At 43.3% G+C, this 20,023-nt stretch overlaps 1 protein-coding gene across 2 annotated transcripts in view; it reads right to left on the bottom strand.

The window, feature by feature from the left end:
- Nucleotides 1–471: 471 nt before the first annotated feature.
- The window catches only part of mxi1 (max interactor 1, dimerization protein), a 31,258-nt gene continuing 11,706 nt past the window's right edge, over nt 472–20,023 (bottom strand). For both annotated transcript variants that reach the window (XM_056371937.1, XM_056371938.1), the window contains exons 4-6: nt 6,885–6,999; nt 5,160–5,358; nt 472–4,716 (exon numbers count right to left, since the gene is read on the bottom strand). In XM_056371937.1, coding sequence (XP_056227912.1) covers nt 4,553–4,716; nt 5,160–5,358; nt 6,885–6,999 — 478 coding nt within the window. In that variant the 3' untranslated portion in view covers nt 472–4,552. The remainder of the gene's footprint in view (nt 4,717–5,159; nt 5,359–6,884; nt 7,000–20,023) is intronic.

The raw sequence follows: 20,023 nt of genomic DNA, 5'->3' as shown, positions 1-20,023 counted from the left end.
TGCCACTGCGTGAAGAATATTAGAAAGACAGCTGTGGTTTGTCTACTTTCAAAATAAGATGCCTTTTTCAAAATAAGAAGTGATCATGGCTGCACACAACTTCCTGTTGCAAGTGACAATTCTGAGAGTTGTGAACTCTGACATCACACCTGACAGCGTTTTTTCATTATCTTAATGTTATATGCACCGCACATAATAATCAGTTAACCCCACCCACAAATGTTACGCTATCATTTACCAACACATTCAATGTGGATTTATGAAGCTTCTCATGACCATTTGAGGGTTAGGGTTGGATTTTAAGTGGACAATGTTTGTGTCAAACACTTTTAGTATGAACAGGTCTGAGAAAACTCAAAAAACAGAAACACCATTATGACTAGATCCTTTCCAATGTCACTATAATCGTCTTCATCTTACAGTACATTCAGCATTGAAATGTTCCGAGGGATAAACAGTCCAGTTTAGTCATTCAGGTTTGAAAATCTCAGTGTTTTTATTGTAAGTATTGCATCTTCAACTTACACGGCTTGAATCATCATCAGAGTGCATGTTTTACAAAGGATGGCCACAGGTTCAGAACAACAGGAGGACTCCCTACGTGGGACTGCTTGTTTGGTTGGGCTATCTTGACCTCATGGACCCGTTTGCTCAAAGTTAACCTCCTGAGAGACCGACACCAGAATGGAGAGTGGTTTACAAAAGACACTGCGACTTCCACTTTGCCGGGCTGGTACACTTCTGGCCAAGCTGCAAAACTGGAACTCTACACTCCTGGAGAGTTAACCCCAACCTGAACCACAGTCAGGACTGCATGTCTACACCCAACCTTAAACACAGAGGTAAAAATATAGCTTTGTGATCACCAGCTTATGAAGATATGCTATTGTTTTGAATTTGCAGCATAGCCAGAAACTACTTATTACACCTCCCAAATAACCTGGGCTGATCCTAGACCAGTCTGCACTGAAGTTAACATGTCTTTTAACTTTCAATGCAAAATTATACCTGCAGTTTATGTGACAGAGCCTTCACGCCCAGTTATTATATCTCACACTGGATAGACTTGTCTCTTATGACAGACTCTCCAGAGGTTTGATATGTACCGAGTAGCAGGTGGGAAACTGAGATCAGTGCAGAGTGGTCACGGACCAGGTGCCTTTCCAAAGCTCAGCCTTAGTAAGAACACGGAGCGCGCACGCACACGCGCACACACACACACACACACACACACACACGCGCACACACGCGCACACACAGTACACTCACACAGAGAGGACAGACCTGGCTTCGGTCAAATCAGTTCTTGTAATTTGTTTTATCCCATTTTGGAATACAACATCAGAATAGTTTGCCCCAAGAGACAATACAATGTGTGCCAGAGAGTTTTCTCACATTTTTGTGATAAACGACAGACCCAACACTGTCAGATTTGTCCCAATGTAGTAAAAATATTTTTGTACTCCGAGCAGGTTAAAACACAGGTGTCTGATCCAGCTCTGCATAAGGAGTGAAATTCATTTGTCAGACATGGGACCTTTTTCCTGTCAGCAGTGCAGGTTCATAAAACCAACATATGAAGAAGAAAACAGAAACAAAGAGAAGATGAAGGTTAATAACTTAAACGAGGGCAGAATAAATGTAAACTGTCCCTCAGAGAGAGAGAGAGAGAGAGAGAGAGAGAGAGAGAGAGAGAGAGAGAGAGAGAGAGAGAGAGAGAGAGGACACTGAGGTGTTCTGAGGTGGTTTTGGCATTTGTTTTTTTTTTTTTGTTTTTTTTTTGTTTTATAATCAAGCACCAAAAGTGGTGACTTTCTGATTCAGTGCCAAGTCCAACAACCTCAACAGAGCTCCGCAGAGAGCTTACATGTCAAAATATACACCTTAATGATGTCCTTCAGAGAAACCAAAGGATTTGTTCTTCTTTGTTTATTTTTTTCTTTAAGTCCTCAGTCAGAGGCTTTGTAAATGTAAGACACATTTTGTCAACTAAAACACAAGTCTAATAGAGACTACAATCCTCCAAAGGAGGAAAGTGGAGTTTTAGACCCCTTTTATTGTGTAGTAGCCGGCTCAATATTTGCCAGTAAAGTCTTGGCTATCAATAAGCCTTGTGCAGAGAAAATCCCCCTCAGCTCAGACCCAAAAACAACCGGACAGGCTTCTATCAGCAGGCTGGGCATCAAGCTTCAGCTGTTTTGTCAATCAGCCTGTCCTGTTGTTTTAGATTCAAATGCATCATCACAGGCATAGTGTAAGAGGTGGGGGGGTGGGGGGTGGGGGGTGGGGGGTGGGGGGTGAGCTCCGGACAAGGCTGGTGACTCTAAACAGGCGAGGCTCAGCACTAGGAGCAGCTTAGGGGCCAATTACATTTCAAGTGTCCATTGAATAAAACATCAGAAAAACGAAAACAAAACGGCTACATTTTCTTCTTATCCCTTCCCACCCGCCCCACCCCCCCCCCCCCCCCCTCAAAAAAATAAAATCAAAAATAATAATAACAATAACCCATAAAATATACAATTCTTAAAATAAGGAATGAAGAATAAGCATCGAGAAGAGGAGTAAAATAAGACAGAACCAAAATAAGTTAACTTCTTTTTCCCCACTGCTTGTGTTCTTTGAGGGATTGAGAAATAAATATTCAAAAGGGTGGTGTTTTTTTTCTGTCACACACAAAAGGATTCATGAGAGCTGATGACAGTGGGAAAGAGAAATAAAATAATAATAAAGAGAACTGTGGTTGAAGTGCAATCCTTAACACCAGTGGAGATGGGATGGCGAACAGTGACATCATACAACCCGTTTTCTTCTCCCCACACTTCACACGTTTCCTCCACAGATCACCTGACCACCAGTGGAATGCCATAGCCATTCATTAACATTATAAAATAGAGAGAGAAAAAAAAGTCTAATAAATAAAAGGAGTGTCACACAAACTCAGCATCCTCCAACAGAAGTCCTACTGCGTCGCTTTTTTCAGGAAGTTGTTCTGTTGTTTTTATCACGTTGAACTGAGTAACTTTTCTTTTCTTCTCAGGGCAGCAATAGAATGGGTAACTTTCGAATGTTTCTATCAACAAAACTGAACAAAATAAAATAGTGTCCATGCCACGTCCACTGCCACTCTGAAGTGGACAAAACCAAAAATTGAATTTAAAATGCACAATAAACACAGGTCAAACAGCAACAGAGGCAATAGTTCTATCCATGAGCTCTACCTTTTTTAAAACTCCTTTTTAAAGTTTAATTTATTAAGCTATTTGTATGTACAAAAAAAAACAAACAACAAATTTGCTTTTTTGGACGGTCACACACTTGTCTTTAGGGAGAAAAGAAAAAAAAAAAGGGGAAGGAGTTCAAACTGACGAGACAAAAACAACTAAAAGAGTTATTGCTTGTTACTGCTGGAAAAAGGATGGACATCTATTCCAAAGTTTGTTGTTGCCATTTGGACTTTTTCCTTGTTGCTGTTTTTTTTTGTGTGTGTTATCTTCTTTTTTTCTTTTTTTACTTCTTGGTTTGTGCTGTTTCTATGGACAGCTCTAAAGTAGGCAAGTGCAGGATGGCTTGTTGTAGCTGCTTGTCGAGGGGAAAGAAACCAAACGAAAACACACACACAAAGTTACAATTTCCACTCTTTGAAAATGCACTGAGCACCCACATTCGACAGGAATGTTTTTTTTTTTTTTCCTCCATTTTTTTGTGGTTGTTTTCCTCCACGCTTGTTTGGAAACAATCACGGCAGACACGCTCTGTTTGCTTTAAAAGCTTAGTGGTGATCTGATCTGCTTCCCGATGGTTTGTTTCACAATAGCACCAATTCGAGTGTCCGAACGTCTGCGGTGTTGAGCAGAAGTAATGAAAAAAACAATAAGACAAGGTTTAAATTCAGGGCTGGAGGGATGTTTATCAGGAACCAAGCTGTGTTGATATTCAAAGTTCACCCACAGTGTTCATTAAAGTCCAGATTAGATGTGCTCCCGTTTATCCAGGCCCAACACTAGAACATTAAGTTGGGATACACAGGATCAGCTCAACACACACACACACGCACCTACAGGAGAGAGAACCGAACAGAAACTCTGAATTATTTCAATATTATATGAATTTAAGTGCATTTTGGATCAAATTTGGGATTGTGAATCCTTAAAAAAAATTCAGACAATTGACGGTTCAAGGAAATAAAAAAAGTAAAATCAATTAATTTTAAAATTAAGATGATTTATAATGTTTCTTATCAACCGAGTCTGTGATCTCCCTTTAAAAGAAGACAAAAACCAATTGGCAGTCTCATATCACTGTGTCAATGGGTGTTTGGGTCCCTGGTGTCAGTAAGGGGGGGTGTGGGGGACTAAAAGCAACTAAAAAGGCCAGGAGTAGGAGGGCAGCGCTTCTCAGAGCGACGGGAACGCCTTTAGCTGGGGGCCTGGCCGTCGTCTAAGGTGACTGGGTGTATGTATGTAGGCATGGCTGGATGGATAAACAGATGGGAGCGCAGGTGGGTTTGGCGGGGAGGTGGTGGTGGTGGTGGTGGTGGAGATGTGGGGCTCTAGGAGGAGAAGGCAAGTTTGACACTGCAGGAGGAGTAGCCCTCGTCGCTGGCCATGCTCTGCAGGCTGCTGTGGTCGTCCAGGTCGCTGGTGCTGGCCGTGCTCACACTGTCCAGCTCTCCATGGGAGAACTCCGTGCTTTCCACGTCCACCTCGATCTCCTCTGCAGCCGAGAACGAAGATATGGAAAACAGAGAAGAAGGGAAAAAACAAACTGTGACTACTAAGAAACAGAGTGTGCGCAGTACATTTGTAGCAATGATATATGTATTAGTGTCAGGATACTTGGGCGGCTTTAAGGATAATCAATATTAAATATTTTTCTTAGTCAATGAATCCCGTGAATAGACCAAAACCAATGCCAACTAATGCTTTAGTCCGTGTCTGTGTATTTTCTGATTCCAAAGTTAACTTGCATTTTAAACCTCTATCCAGGAAATCTGCATCAATTATTTTCAGCAAAACCTCACTTCACATAGAGTCCCAGAGGGACTCTGACCAGTACAACCTCGAGGTTGTAAAATTAGCCCGAGAGCAGCTAGAGCGTTTTAATGGCCCTGTAGTCACCAAATTAAAGATCCCGTTTAAAGACCTGGCCTTTCTCACCTTGGTCAGAGTCGGAGCGGTCGGAGCAGAGGGTGGAGCCTACACTGTCCATGCGTATCCTCTCCCCCTCTCCTGGGCTGCTCTGGGTTGCAGCACCGCTGCCTCCCCTCAGCAGCTCCAGCTGGCGCTGGAGGTGCCTCTGCTCACGCTCCAGAGACTCCAGCTGGTACTGGCTCTTCCTGTCCACCTCTTCAAGTTTCTGACGGGGGAGAGGGAAGGCGGAGACAGCGAAAAGGTTAATTCACATGTCCCAGGGACCAGGGAGAGACTAGAATCTGTAGATAAATGTAAGCATGTCAGACGGGAGGAGCGCCACACAAAAATGAAAAAAAAAGTAGAGACAAAAGAATAGTGGGTGGGGGCAGAGATATAAGGACATACTGAGGGCAGAAACACTAAGAGTGAGAGAAGCAGAGCTGGGAGAACATCTTCAGAAAGAATGCAGAGATACTGAATAGATATATGTTGTTTGTCTGTAAGGAAATTCCTTTCATATCAAACGGCTGTCAAGACACAAACACTCCCCAGCACCCATTCTAACATTCAACCACAAAACTTGTGTCCCCTCGGGTCTTTCTTCTGCCAGCCTTGAAAGCCCTAAATGATTTTCCTCACCTGCCTTGTTTACACTGTGTTGACTTCTTTACTGTTTACTGTTTACTTCTTGTGCCATTACAATGTGAGTGAGGGCCGTGGCAGGGACTGATACAGCCATGTTGTGCTCTAACCTTGTAGCCTTATGTCACGGTCGCCGACAGTGACGAGCGTGACTCCCGGCGACGGACCAAAACAATAGGCCATCAATAAGCGTTGAAGAGACTCAAGTTGACAGCAGCAGAAGTGCAGAGTGGTGGCGATAGTAAGGGGGGAGGGGCACGACAACAATATCGGCTTTATGCTTCCCCTCTCTGTTACGTGAACGCACGCTACCCAGGACTTTTCACATGCAGACTGCTCAATCTCAGGCATTCACATGTCTGTTTTTAAAGTGGATAGGAAGGCGTGAAATAGGTTGTCTTAACGTGTTATACACTCCTCAACACTGTGACCAGCTGAACACTGGTTGAAACTTGGCTAAACTTTGTATCCATAATGTATTATAATTACACATCCATAACACATTTTGTCAAAACATTTGGACGGATTTATTTATGGATGCACTTGGGTTTAAATTAAGAACACATTCACCGTATCATGTAACTAAGTTTTTCTTTTTAACTTCAACTAAACAAATCACAGCCAAATCCTTCTATTACAGTGGCATAAGCAGCTGCAGATGTCATTAAATTTATTCTATTTCACTTACATGTTCATAAGGTAAAACGATTCTTACTGGTGTTGTGATGAAAACAGCTAGTCAATCAAAGCTGCATTAAAAATCCACACTGCAGTCAGTAACCTCATGTAATTCCTCTGCAGCAACAGAAATAAACTACGTATTAACAGTGATCCCAGTGGTAGGAAGTTGAATCTGACAGCAAAGATCAGAACAAAATAAATCCAAGCAGAGATTTATTTTAATGCATTGTTGTGTATCTTGTTGCATTTGTATCAATATGTTATCACCTTTACTTGTCTCTTTTTCTTTGCTCAGTTTAGTTTGGGGGGGTCCACATGTATTTGACATGCCACCACTGGTCTTACTGTTTTCTTGGCTGAAATCACTGCACTATTTGTGTCTAAAATATGTGACCAGGACCCGCTGTGGCTCTAGGTATCGTTTACCTTTATGTGTGCTTTGGCTTTGTTGAGCAGGCCCAGGGTGGTGTGGCGATTGCAGTCAGGTCCCAAAGGTATGAGGGCCTTCAACCGCTCCAGACACAGCCGCAGGTGAGCTCGTCTGCAAAGGAAAGACAGAAACAGAAAGAGGAACATGATGATTAGATAAATCACTGTGGACAACAGGGAAGGGCCTGGGTAGTAAAATGTGAATTCCATTACATCATGGTTGTTCAGGCAGACCTGGGTGAGTCAGAGACTTGAGAGACCTGTCCAGCTTGTGTGGTGATTTTAACCAGTTAAAAACCAAAACCAAAACCAGTTTCTCTCATTTGAACTCCATTGCAGCCTTATATCAAAGGCCAGAAGGTTCTTAAAGGAATAGTTCAGGCTAGGACACAGTTGAAACCAGCTATCAGTGATAAACTCTTTTCTCTCCCCCTCACACTATTCTGTGGTTTCTCTATTATCCTGTACACATTTAACTGGCTAAACACAGACGTCGAGCTATTTATAAAAATATACCCACCTCGAGCAAAAGCTACAAATTTACAGCTGTGGGCTCGGATGATTTTTTTTTAACATGGTAAGAGCATCTATTTGTAGATTTTTCATTTAAAGACATCACCAGTTCACCAAATGTGAGCAGTAGTCTGTCAATATTGGGATGTAGGCTCATTAAGTCAAACTGTTATTTCTTTCTGAGAATCCACAAGCCACAGACCCTGCTCATGTATTGTAAATCCCCCAGCTTATAGTTTAACAACACAGCAGGTTACATATGATTCATGTCTCGTGTAAGCCTCGAGACGATACATTATCCTCTGCTGGTATTTCTTGCACCCAGCTTTAGTTACCCTTCTCACCTACATTACAAACAACAAGTTTCAGCTGAGCGGGGAGGGCCAGGGAGGAAAGCTGTAACGGTATTTCCTGGACCCCGCTCGGCTCATACGCTCCATCATCCTGACAGTCCCTTATTCTGTGACTGGACACAGGCCCCGTGTACTATCTATCCTGCTAATGGCCGCGAGTCGAGAGGTAAAGAGAGATAATTGTGGCTATAACACAATCAGCGCTCCATTAGCAGGACCTGCCCTTTCAGCTAGGCCTGAAGGGAACGGTGGAGAGACATTAAGAGTCAGTGAACTCAATGGAGCGACCCAGGCTCAGGAACTATCTCTGTGGTAGCCCCAAGGAGACAAACCCAGGGGACCAGAGCAGGAATTCACCACACAAACTTCACGGGGCTAGACTGCTCTCTTTGCTACGCTCTGCTGCTTTAAGACTGGTGGAGACATGTGAGCGCTGGCTAGAGTATATCTGTCTGTCTGTGTATGTGGAGGGGAGGTTAAGCTATGCATGGATGGTGCTGATAAGAGCATGAGAGGAGAGCAAGCCATTACACCAGTACAGTATGCGTGAGTGTGTGCTTAAACTATGTGAACAAGACGAGTGTTGCATGTCTGGCAAGTGAAGGAGGAGGTGCCCTGATTCAGTCTGTAGTGCTAAAAGTTTGCAAGTCACAAGACACACACACACACATACACACACACACACACACGTTTTCAGTTTAGGAGTTTGCATGATGACTATCAGTCTGGCTCAGGTCATCTGTCTGTGTAATCAGTTCTATTCATGGCAGAGAGCAGAGCCCACCTTTGCTCCTTATCTGTGAAAGGTCTTTCTGTGTTTGTCTCATCTCAACACCACACACACGTACACACACACGTACACACACAAGCAGATATCAGCTGGCAATTAATCACATTGTACTCTTTCACAGCAGCCTGGGGGAAAACACGCAGCTCCACCTGGGAGACAGTGAGGACAACATGTCTGAATATTTGTCTGAGTGATTACAATTCTGCCCGTTTTGTTCGACACTGTAATTAAGATTATTACCTGGTTACGAGGAAACATGGCATTAAGTGTATTTTACAGCAGTTTGCCATGTTTGCTGTGCAACAATTTCCACATTAAGTTGGCTATGTACAAGGAATTTTTTCAACAGTGCCGATATGCCAATAAATTATTTATTGTGCAGCTGTAGCTGAAGAGCTGACACAAATATAATTTCACATTAGATGGAAGAACAAACGCTCACTAACTCATGAATGTCCCATTTTTACTTTTAAAACTTGTACACACATAAGGACGTCCTGTTTGCTCTTACTTTTCTCTTTTGTCACAAATACAAACATTTTTTCTCCACAGATTGGCATGGACTGCCTCATGAGGAATGCTGTGAGGGCAGTGCAGGACACATTGGTCATGTATTGGCCTGTGTGTGTGTGTGCACGTGTGTGTGTGTGTGTGTGTGTGTGTGTGTGTGTGTGTGTGTGTGTGTGTGTGTGTGTGTGTGTGTGTGTGTGTGTGTGTGTGTGTGTGTGTGTCTGTCTGTCTGTCTGGCCTGCCAGGCGTCGAGTTAACAAACTCCAGACACCGGAGACGATCTTCTCCTCCACTCCCATCCAGATTAAAACACCCACCTCAGCAGACAACCTCAGATAACCTCCACTTTCAACCATTCCTGTTCTTCTTCCACCCTCCCTTATTCCTGACCCACTGACATGACAAATGTACGGAGGAAGCATCGGTACGCTGACTGCGCAGGGTGCACCGCAGAGTATCACAACATTTCTAGCAGTGCCTACGACCAAAATATCCCGTTATGGTTCTTAGTGCTAAGACTTCTATTAGTGAGTGCGGTGTGAGGTGTCACTTGTCGGTCTGCTGAATCGCCACTTTTTGCAGAGTCAGTGTGAAACCACAAACACAATTCCACACTCATGTGATGATGATGATGATGAGGGGGAGGACGAGGAGAAGTAGTCTGCCACGCTGTCACCTCTCGCAGCACTTTGAGTCCTGTTTCTGTCCTTTTCACGGCTGCCTTATGTACTGTGTGTTCTCCTCTTATAGCAACACAAGGTTTTGGTTGGCAGCATTGAAACACCCTCACTGTGCCTCTTATTGATAGACAGACATGTGAGACGCCTGCATGGCATTTGCCCTAATCTCTGGGTGCATGACGTGCTCCACTGCGGAACACTGATAACTACAGAGGGCAAAGAAGCCCCAAAAAGCATTCGAGGGAGTGAGTGAGGAACAGTTTGTGCTATTGGTGCAATTCATGGCCATCTCACTGGACTGTCCGGTGATGGAAAGCAAAACGGAAACTCTCATTCTTAGCAGGCAAGTGTTTCAAATAAATAATTCTGGGACGAAAATCCTGCTGATTATTTACCTGGAGCCACAGGCAACTTTAGATGGTGGCGGAGACACATTTATCATGCAAGTCTGTACCACCAGCACTGCTATCCCACTAAGGGGTTACAGGTCAGAGGCTAAGAGCTACTGGTGATGACCCCAAGACAAATACCTAATCCCTGAAAAGGCTTGTTTATCATGTAGACCTACAGCCAAAGAGCTTAGTCCATTTGCAGCTTACAATATGAGTGGCAGCTTGTGACCATAAATACCTGCATGCTGCAGCCAGAATCTCTCTTTGCCTCCGCCCTCTTGCAGCCACGTAACACAGCAACCAGCAACAGAGCCTACTCTTTCCCCGAGTTCTTAGAAAAGACTGGTGCTAGTTACATAAACAGCTATGGATTTACTGTGCAGCCCCATAACTTCCATATCCTCAGCTGCTGAGGCTAAAGACTGGTTAAGTAAACTTGGTTAAAGGATCTGACATCACAGGATAACAGGCAGAGTCAGTAGGTTGCTGTTACTGTGGCTGATGTGGCATCCCTATCACCAAGGGTTCGACTGCTCTCCTAGCAGAGGCTTGCGTAAGAGCCAAAGGTTCTTCAGAAGATATGGCAACATTAACCAAACTGTGGGTTATAAAAATGTCAAGCTGAGATATCAGCACACAGAAGTATATTTTTGTTACTTGCTCTCATCAAGCTGAGATATAAAGAAATTCAATGAAATAACAAACAAATGTAATTAGGGCTACAACTCATCTTCATTATCGATTAATCTCGATGAATTGATTAATCTTGATGCAGCACTCCTCTTGTTTAGCCGATAAAACATCAAAAAACAGCGATAAAGGCAAATACAAAGGACAACAACCTACAGTACCTGGTGACACCATTAAAAGTCTGACTGAGTGAAAGAAAAAAAACTGATAGTCAAAATAGTTGGCAATTTTCTTTTTTCGACTAATTGCTGCAGCTCTACAATCAACAAAAAGCCAAACCACAACATCAGAAAAAACTTGAATGAACAACAAGACCTACTGAGAATGACTACAGACATGGTGGAAAGCAGTTGAAAGACAAGGGATAAAGAATGATACGTAAATTAAGATTTCTCTGTTTACTGAGTGCTGTTGGTCTTCGTTTTATATTTGCAGAGTTTAATGAATGGCACGACAAGCTGTATGTTGCCTGAATGGGGAACTCTCCATCTGTGGCGGATTACATAACACGTGGCCAGTTGCTACCAGGACCTGTGCTCCAAACTGTCACGCACAGCAGGGATATCAAATCCCTCACTGACAATAAGAAAACACAGGCAAAACAGCCTCGTTTTCCTTGTATTCAGCAGAGGGAGATTCCTGGGTATAGGAGTGAACATAATAGCATTTTTCATTTTGTTTTTGTTTGTTTTGCTGCCTTCCGGGTATACCTTTGCAAACAGCTGCTTTTGAAATCCCACGCTCTCTCTGGCCGTGAGGCAGCGAGCTTCTGTGAACCTGAGCCTAAATACGGATCGATTTATAATGCAACTGGCTATTCAAAGGAAACCACATCTAAAGCTGTTGTTGCTGATCCCCCACAGGTTCATGGGAGTTACCTGGAACTCACAGAGTAAACATTCACAGCTCGTAAACATGTTTATAGAAAAGCTTTACAGGCAGCAACATTAAGTTTTCTCTCCTGAAGATGGTCAGCTTATATTCATGCATCTGCTATACAGTGAAGTCTCAATAAATGATGGCTTGGTTCAGAAATGACCTTAAAGCATCATAATACTATTTCATGAGGGGGAAATGAATGCTCTTGTGAGTTAGGCGTACCAAATGCTGCGCTATTGCTAAACGTACAGAAATTATACCATCATGAAAAGCTAAATTTGTTTGTTTATTGCATGTCATATCCCATATCTTCCTCTTCCTGTACTTCATCGTGACTACTGCCCCTCGTAGGCCTCTGCAGGTGATTCATGGAAGCATATATAAGAGATTCTTTCTGGAGACTTAGCACTCATCGACAGCAAAACAATCAACATGCAGTCTCTTTATGATGTTAATTTCATTCATATTACATAACTGACAAAAAGAGTGAGGATTCAGGTGTGTAAAATCCCCCAACACACCCATATACACACTTTAGTTGTATGTTGTATCCCAAAGGCAGGACTTGCAGGCTCACCACTGACACAGCCAGCCTTCCCTGTCCTCCTGAGACAGTGGGGCACTTCCACGCTACCAGTGTGTGTGCATGCATATGTGTCTCTTTCATGCTTGTGTGTGTGTGTTGTGTGTGTGTGTGTGTGTGTGTGTGTGTGTGTGTGTTCCTGTGGCTTGTGTTCCTGATGGGCCCCAGATGGGTACTCAGGCAGGCAGCTCTGCCTTTTGGCTTTGACATGTGAGCGAGCAGCCAGTCGGCCCCGGGTCACTGCACCACACCTTTCCTCCTCATCCCGACTCCCCACAACCATGTGCACACACTGCCTTTTTCTCCCAAATTCAACAACTTTCAGTTATTTTGCTTCAGTTCAAGTGCATGTAAGGTGAAGTAACACTGCAACACTGAGACATGATTAACCGATTAAAATCAGGATTGGTGATAGATTTATATATTTTTTAAAATCTGCTGTAGTTTCTGCACTGCTCTGCATCTCAGCTGTTGCTGAAATGCGTCAAACTGCCTCCAAAGTGACTGAAGCGGAGTCCTTTTTAAAGAAGCACTTTGAAGCTCTCCCTGTTGGTATGAGAGAGCTGCCCACCACAGCTCTTACAGAACCTACACACATCATACATCTCTCGTCAGCACAGCGAACAGCTCTGCAATCTCCTTCTTTGTCCTTGTAACAGCCAAGCAAACAGACACACACACACACACGGAGTGCATGTGCCTTTGGACACACTGAAGGGCAAACACACTGCAACATATAAATACATACATACGTACACACGATCTGATATATGACAGATCTGCAGTCAATAACTAGTGTCAGACACACACTGACAGACAAATAGCCCTTTAAATTTGCAACAAACTGTAATGCCAACATTAACAACATGAGAAGAGCAGTCATCGCTGTAGTGTCTTGAAAATATCCCAATGCTCTTGGAGGGATAATGAGACAGAAGTATGGGTATACTGTCAACAGCAAGCTGAAAGTAAAGCCCAGATGTGTGCAGACACAGCAACAGGCAGCTTTTGTATTTTCATTTGAACACATCCTCAGTCTTGTTAGATTACCAACACATGACTGTGTGATAAAATGTGCACTGGGCCTTTTCAAGCACAGGGACTTTTCCACGGTCACAAGAATCTTTTTTTATGAAACTCAGGAACTTCACCTGTATTTTCGACCGCAGGAACCTTGTTCCAGTTTTTCAGCTGGGCCACTGTTGATGTCTCCTGCTCCTGGGAAACAAAACTTTCTAAAAGGCCAAGGATTTTTCTGGTCAAACACAAGACTCCAGAGTGATTCAGTCAGCCTGTAAGAAGACCCAGCTGTCTCCAAATTAAAACTTTTAGTTTGTTTGATACTAATTGTTAGAAAACAGGTCACATGTTTGAAATCCATTATCAGCATTTTCCCAAATGTATTTAGTTGCACATAAGTACAAATAAGAACCTTACAATCCATGAGTCAGTTCCTGAGATGGTTTGGTTTGTGAATCTCTAAATTATCTGACGCTAAGAACATCTAATCATCCTTCCTTTTTTATAGGGCACACATCACCTAAAACTCCCTTTTGTTGAGCAGTGGTTATTATTTACTTACTTTTACATTACTTGATGGCTGTGTATACAATCCTGTCTTTGATCTGCTACTTAAACAAATTCAAAGCCGAGCTTGATTATCTTGTGTCTGAACAACAGGCATAAATTTGTGCAAATCTGAGTCCTGACATTTCAAGTGGGCAGTGAGTATTGAAAGGAGAGTGTGGTGAGCAGAAAAAAGGGAAAATGCATATTCATGTAACTGTTCTATTTGTGTGAATAAAATAAATGGCAATAAAAGAACACCTGGGCCTGAACAGTGGCACAGGCAGAATGCTATTTTTTTCTTCTTTTCAGGAAACAAACGCAGCTGAAAACAGCACTGACAAAGAAATCCTAGTTTGGGCTTATTTTTCATTCAAAGTCCCCTGGAACCAACACCGTTAGTCCAAGCTTGAGCGATGGAGGGAAAAAAAATGGCTGCCCTAGATTCTGAACTTGTGAATACGTAAATAATGGATAACTTCTCAGGCCATCCAAGATGTCTGACATAATTACTGGACGTGCTCTTAAAGGGGAGGGTCAGATTTCCAGCCCAGATACCAGTCGATACACTTCTCTTTGGCAAATCCTCCACTCTCTCAAACCCATTTAACACACACACACACACACACGCACACACACACACATCCTCCCAATTTGACCTACTTCTAATATGTGTGGAGGGAGAGGAAATCTGACCCTACACCCAGTTATTACACTAATTACACATCACCAATGACCGTCTCAGTGGTAAATCTCCTAAACTGACATGCAAAAGGAAATTAAGACATCATTACACAGGGCCTCTTAGGGAGAGAAAAAAAAAGAACTTGACTTTATGGGCAAGTTCTATTGTTCTTCCGCATTACTCCTTCTCTAGTGTCGAGGCTCATTTAAGGCAGTCGCAAATCATGATTAACAGTGATGTCAAAGATTATTGGCGTGATTAGAGTATTTTGTAATGCAAAGCCTCATTTAGTGTAGACTAAGCCATGTCCATTGAGCGCTACATCAGCTCAATGGTAAATTAACTCACTATGTGGAGGAGGGCAATTAAATCAAACACAGAAAATGTGGGCACATGTTGTTTTTTTCTTTCTGTGCTTTGAGCATTATTTTCCAAAACATTCCAAATCCATTATTATCCATGGTTAAAAATAGCAAGCGTGAGATGCTGGCTGCTTAAATGGTCCAGACCAGTCGCACAGCCAAATCACATGGAGGGGTCCTTCTCCCACATCATACATAGTGGAACATGTGAACATGTGGTACACTGATCCATACTCTGCAGATGGTGACATGTAATATACATGGCGAGGGGCAGGATTCAATCTACATGGCAGACCGTGCATTTGTTCCCCATGATGCTTTGCTGTGACTGTAGAAACCACTGTTGAAGCCAGAATGCATTCAAATACTCTGGTCCATTTCCAGCTAATTCCGATATAATAAAATAAAGTGGCTCCATTTGACTTCATTTCCAAGTGAATGAAGAGTGTAAATAAACTTAAAAAAACTCAACAAAAACAACTGTACCCTATACATTACAGTACAACTAAGGGAAACAGAACAGCCCTCTGTGTTTGCTCACCACCTTTGTTCACTGGTTCTCTGGGTTAACACAAAGAGCAGAGTTGTATTTTCTGCTAAAGATGCCCCTTCTAGGATTCTCTTCTTTTTATGCCTCCTATGTCTTTCTCTCATTCTCTTTTTAATGGAGGTAGGGGGAGGGTGGGGGTCCTCCTCGCTCTCCCTCCCTCCCTCCTCTCTCTCTCTCTCTCTCTCTCTCTCTCTCCCTCTCTCTCTCACATGACTGCTGTCGGGCTGCAGCCAAGGTCACATGTTTACCCATACAGACAGTGGCACCTGACTGAATAGGTTTTTTTTTAATAGAGGAAACCACCACTCACTAGGTTGACTGCTGGAACAGTCATCAAAGAGCCTGCAGCCTGCATGCAAAACTGGAGCCCGCTTGATGTGCTTAGCCAACTACAGCGTTATTATCTGAGCTATAAATGGCAGATTGAGGAAATGACAAACGCACATGGAGATAAGCTTATATGTTCATTAGGTCTCGATTTGGATGGTGAAATCATTATTCTAGCTTTTCCTTCCAGTGGAAGACTTTGTGTTGGGGATTTATGATTTGACAGATGTTCAAGCATCAGCCCATGGATGGCACATGACTTATAACTTTTGTTATAAAGTCCTTTATACCCACTGGATAATGCACTGGAACACGCCACTAACTCTTGAAACCTATGGGAGTTTAAGATTTGAAATGACGCCCTTGTTGCTGGGGCAACGGCAAACAAATTTGAGAGGTGTACATTGAGGCTACTCTGTTGTTCTATTGCGCCACTGATGATGAGTCAGTTGGTCTGTCACGTTTTGAGCATAGCACACACAAGATTAGAGCAATCTTTGCCCTACAGCAACTGTAGGCACTTTCTTTCTCTGACAGACCGATGATTCCCTCCTCTCCTTTATGAAACACAGGCAGATGGGATAGATGCAGATAGAGTCAGAGCAACATAGAGAGGGCGAGAGATATAGAGAGTGGGGGAGGAAGGGGAGTGTTCTGTCTGTGTAATCTGCCCAGAAACTAGCCACGGGCACAAACCAGCGCCAGTCTGTCAGGAGTTCCACTGGGTTTAGCGACAAAAACGACTAAAATCTACTCAGTTCATACCCACTTAAATGCAACATGTTTATCCAAATATTGTGAACTACCATATGAAAGACATGCATGCTTTGTGTTGAGCATTCATTCAAAATGTCACGAGTGCATGTATTTTACGCATGGGTGGCACCAGTGGAAATTTAGCCCCTGACCCTGAAAGATTTAGAGCCACACTCTACTCATGGAGCTACAAACCTCTACGACAGAGGACTAAGCTAGTAATATTCTGCTCTGTTTGTTTTGACAGTGACAGCAGGTAAGTGCTCATGAAGCTGCTTCAACTGTAAATGGAAGAAAAGTTATTTTTGTTACTGTGAATGTGGAAAAAACACAACTTTGTATCTACTGATAGTTACTTTAACACCAGCAGCTCCACTTCTGATGCTCTTAAAAAAAAACAAACAAAAAAAAAACCACTCTCTCTCACCTTCTGTATAAAGGCCTGTTGCCCATGTCCTCACCAGTTCAATCATCCACTGAGGGTTTTACTACGCTGTCCAAACTGACGGCCAATTGTTAAATTTGACAAACAGGGCTGAGGAATGAGGAGAATGCTCATTTCCCTCCTACACACAGCAACTGCTTTCTTGTCAAGTAATTAAACGATTATTAACAAGACTTGGCATTCCATGGGAACTATGCTGTATTCTGGTTAGATGGCAGGGAACATGAAAGGAATGTAAAGGGGGTAAAATGTATTGGCGCATGTGGGTGGGTGAGTGGGAATCGGACTTTGATATTTCTGAGCATTCAGGCAGTTGTGACCTCAATCCCAAAAAAGAGATTCAGTGAGTGGAAGCGAGAGAGCATCTTTCTGATTGGCAGTAAAGCGCAGTGTAAAAACGCATATGGATTCAGGGCTGAAACCGCACTGGGAACTGGGGCCAATAAAATGCAAATGGCATTTCAAAAATCAATGTGGACTTGCGGAAACCCACCACACACCTCTGCTAAACCAATCCCAAGGCTGCAAATGGTAAATAAAGTGAAACACAGTTGATTACAAGGCAGGCCAATGCTGTTGTCACGCTAAGCCCACTGAAGCTGCTCCAAGCCACAAACAGCATCCGTCATGATGCATAGCAACAGTGCAGAAGAGGGATGAAGGACAGATTGGGATAAAATGGAAAGAGAGGAAACAAAGATGATGCACAAGATGGGCAAGTCCGAGAGGAAAGAGATGAAAGAACAGTGCAGCAATTTGCCCTCTTCATCAGCCACAGGCATGAACACATGCTCACATACACATACACACACGTGCAGAGATCACTGGAGTAGAGTGTGTGTATGTGTGTGGGGGGGGGGGACGCTCACTGTATGGCAAGGCCAAGAGACTCTGGGGCTGAAACCCATCACTAACACATGGATTAGTTCACACGTGCACACTGCCTTTTAATCTGCTCCACTGACAAAGGTTGGAAGAGAGAGAGAGAGAAAGGGAGAGAGAAAAGAAAGAAGGCATGAGACAAAGAGATGGAGTTATAGAAATGGATGACCATAGAAACAGAGCAAGAGATGGAGGACGGGGACATTAGTTTAGATGCACTGTACAAGAATCACGTCACCTAAAAGTCAAACAAGCGATGACATCAATACACTTGTCTTTGGCAAATGACCCAGATTCCTTTAACACAAACTCACATATAGATTATACACAAAATACACACATTTCCATCCACCTACCAAACTCCTTTTTAGGACATTCTGGCTTTATTTTTGATAGTGGATGGGTGACATGCAACAACCGTCTCAAACTGGGGACACCCCTATATGAACAGGATGCCCCCCCACCCTCACTTTCCTCTTTAGCCCTGTGTGACTCGAAGGGTGAGGGCAGAAGCTTTGGATTAAAACTCCAATATGGCATAGCTCCTAAAATGGGCCTGGTGTAAAGCCAGGGAGATGAAGCCAGATGTTGACTCTGGGGGCAGGGTCGGGTGGGGCATGTGTATGTTTGTGTGTGTGTGTGTGTGTGTGAGAGAGGGAGGGGGTTGCCTTGTCAGATCACATCCTCTTTACAGCTGTGGATGTGTTTTAATACATCCAATAGTGGGTGGGGGTGGGCATGTAATCCAAATATTGTACATCAACCTTTAATGCACAGATACACATTCATGTGTACAAAAACACAGAGGCACACACTCACTTTCTCACTCATCCTGGTTGAATGTCACATATCTTGTTAAGTCACTTAGCCCAGTTGGCACGCAGGTTGTTCCACTGGGGTTCGTTCAGTTCTTAACACGGAAATGGCAAACAATGACATTCAGTGTATGCTTCGATGATGAGTAAGTATGTGAGATAGATGTTGTGGGAGAAAAGGGGTGGGGACTTCTGCTACTGCTTCTTCATCTTAGTGCTGTCATTGGTGAAAAGCTAACCTCTATGATTGGTCAGAAGGCAGTGGTGTTTCCCCCTTTTTCCCCAGCTGTACGGCTAAAAATAGAAGCCATAGTCAGTTTTAGCCTAATTGAGTCTGTCTTGTGTCTTCAACAAGCATCATATTTTCCCCCGTTTCTCTCTCTCTCTCTCTCTCTCTCCTTAAGGTACAGATTAAGTTAGCTTGGCTGCTAACATGACAAGCTGCTCCAGGAAGGAGGAAGGAAAACAGGAGCATTTCTTCCTGGAACAGTATGTAACTGCAGCCTCATCCATTTGTCCCAAAGTGGGCTTATCAACAAGCCCAACACGATGTCATTAATGGCACAGGTTGAACAACACACTGTGTGGGAGAGACTGAGCACTTTGCAGAATATTGTAGTACAGCCTGAACAAGCTTATTAATTTGAACACCTACAAACAAATTGATTTGACTGAAAATATTCCTATTTCAGTTAGCTAGAATTAACACAAGCGGAGTCAGACAGCCCTGGCTTAAACCTGCTGACTAAGCCTGCATGCCCGTCAGGCCTTATTCCGTTTGGTTACACTGTCCTTCCACAGAATCCTGTATGGATGCACTCCTGCAGGATAAGGGCACAACAAGACGGCGCCGAGATAAGATGAGTCAAGGGTCAGAGGAGTGAGATGAGATGTGAGTGATGGGTGAGCCTTCAAGTGCTGACATCCAGTCCCCCGTGTGGGCCCTTCTTTACACCTGTCTACAGAACATCTGTGTGGAAATGGATTCTGAGGATGTGAGGCAAAACAATGATGACCTCTGGTTTTACACCATCTTCAACCATCTGACAGAAAGCCAGTGGGAATGTCACGATATACAGTATTCACAGAATTGTAGAAGTCTGGAGTCCTTGCATCAGAGTTCTCGGTGGGCACTTCTCAATCTCCGTTGATGGCATTTGATATTGAAAGTACAGCACAAGGAAAATAAATGAGTTGATTGTGGATAATAAAAAATGATGCTACTCCATATAACATGCTAATTCATAAAGAAAACTGCCGTATGCCAATCTCAGAGGCTTTTACTGTAAGAAGCAGCTAAAGGAGGTGTTGGTGTTATAGAGACCTGGCAACCCAGTGGGTAAGGTACATCAGTGAAG

Source organism: Seriola aureovittata, chromosome 3 (genome assembly GCF_021018895.1).
Source record: "Seriola aureovittata isolate HTS-2021-v1 ecotype China chromosome 3, ASM2101889v1, whole genome shotgun sequence".
Taxonomy (NCBI): Eukaryota; Metazoa; Chordata; class Actinopteri; order Carangiformes; family Carangidae; genus Seriola; species Seriola aureovittata.
Note: the sequence above shows the minus strand (reverse complement) of the source record. Positions and strands in the feature narration are given on the sequence as shown.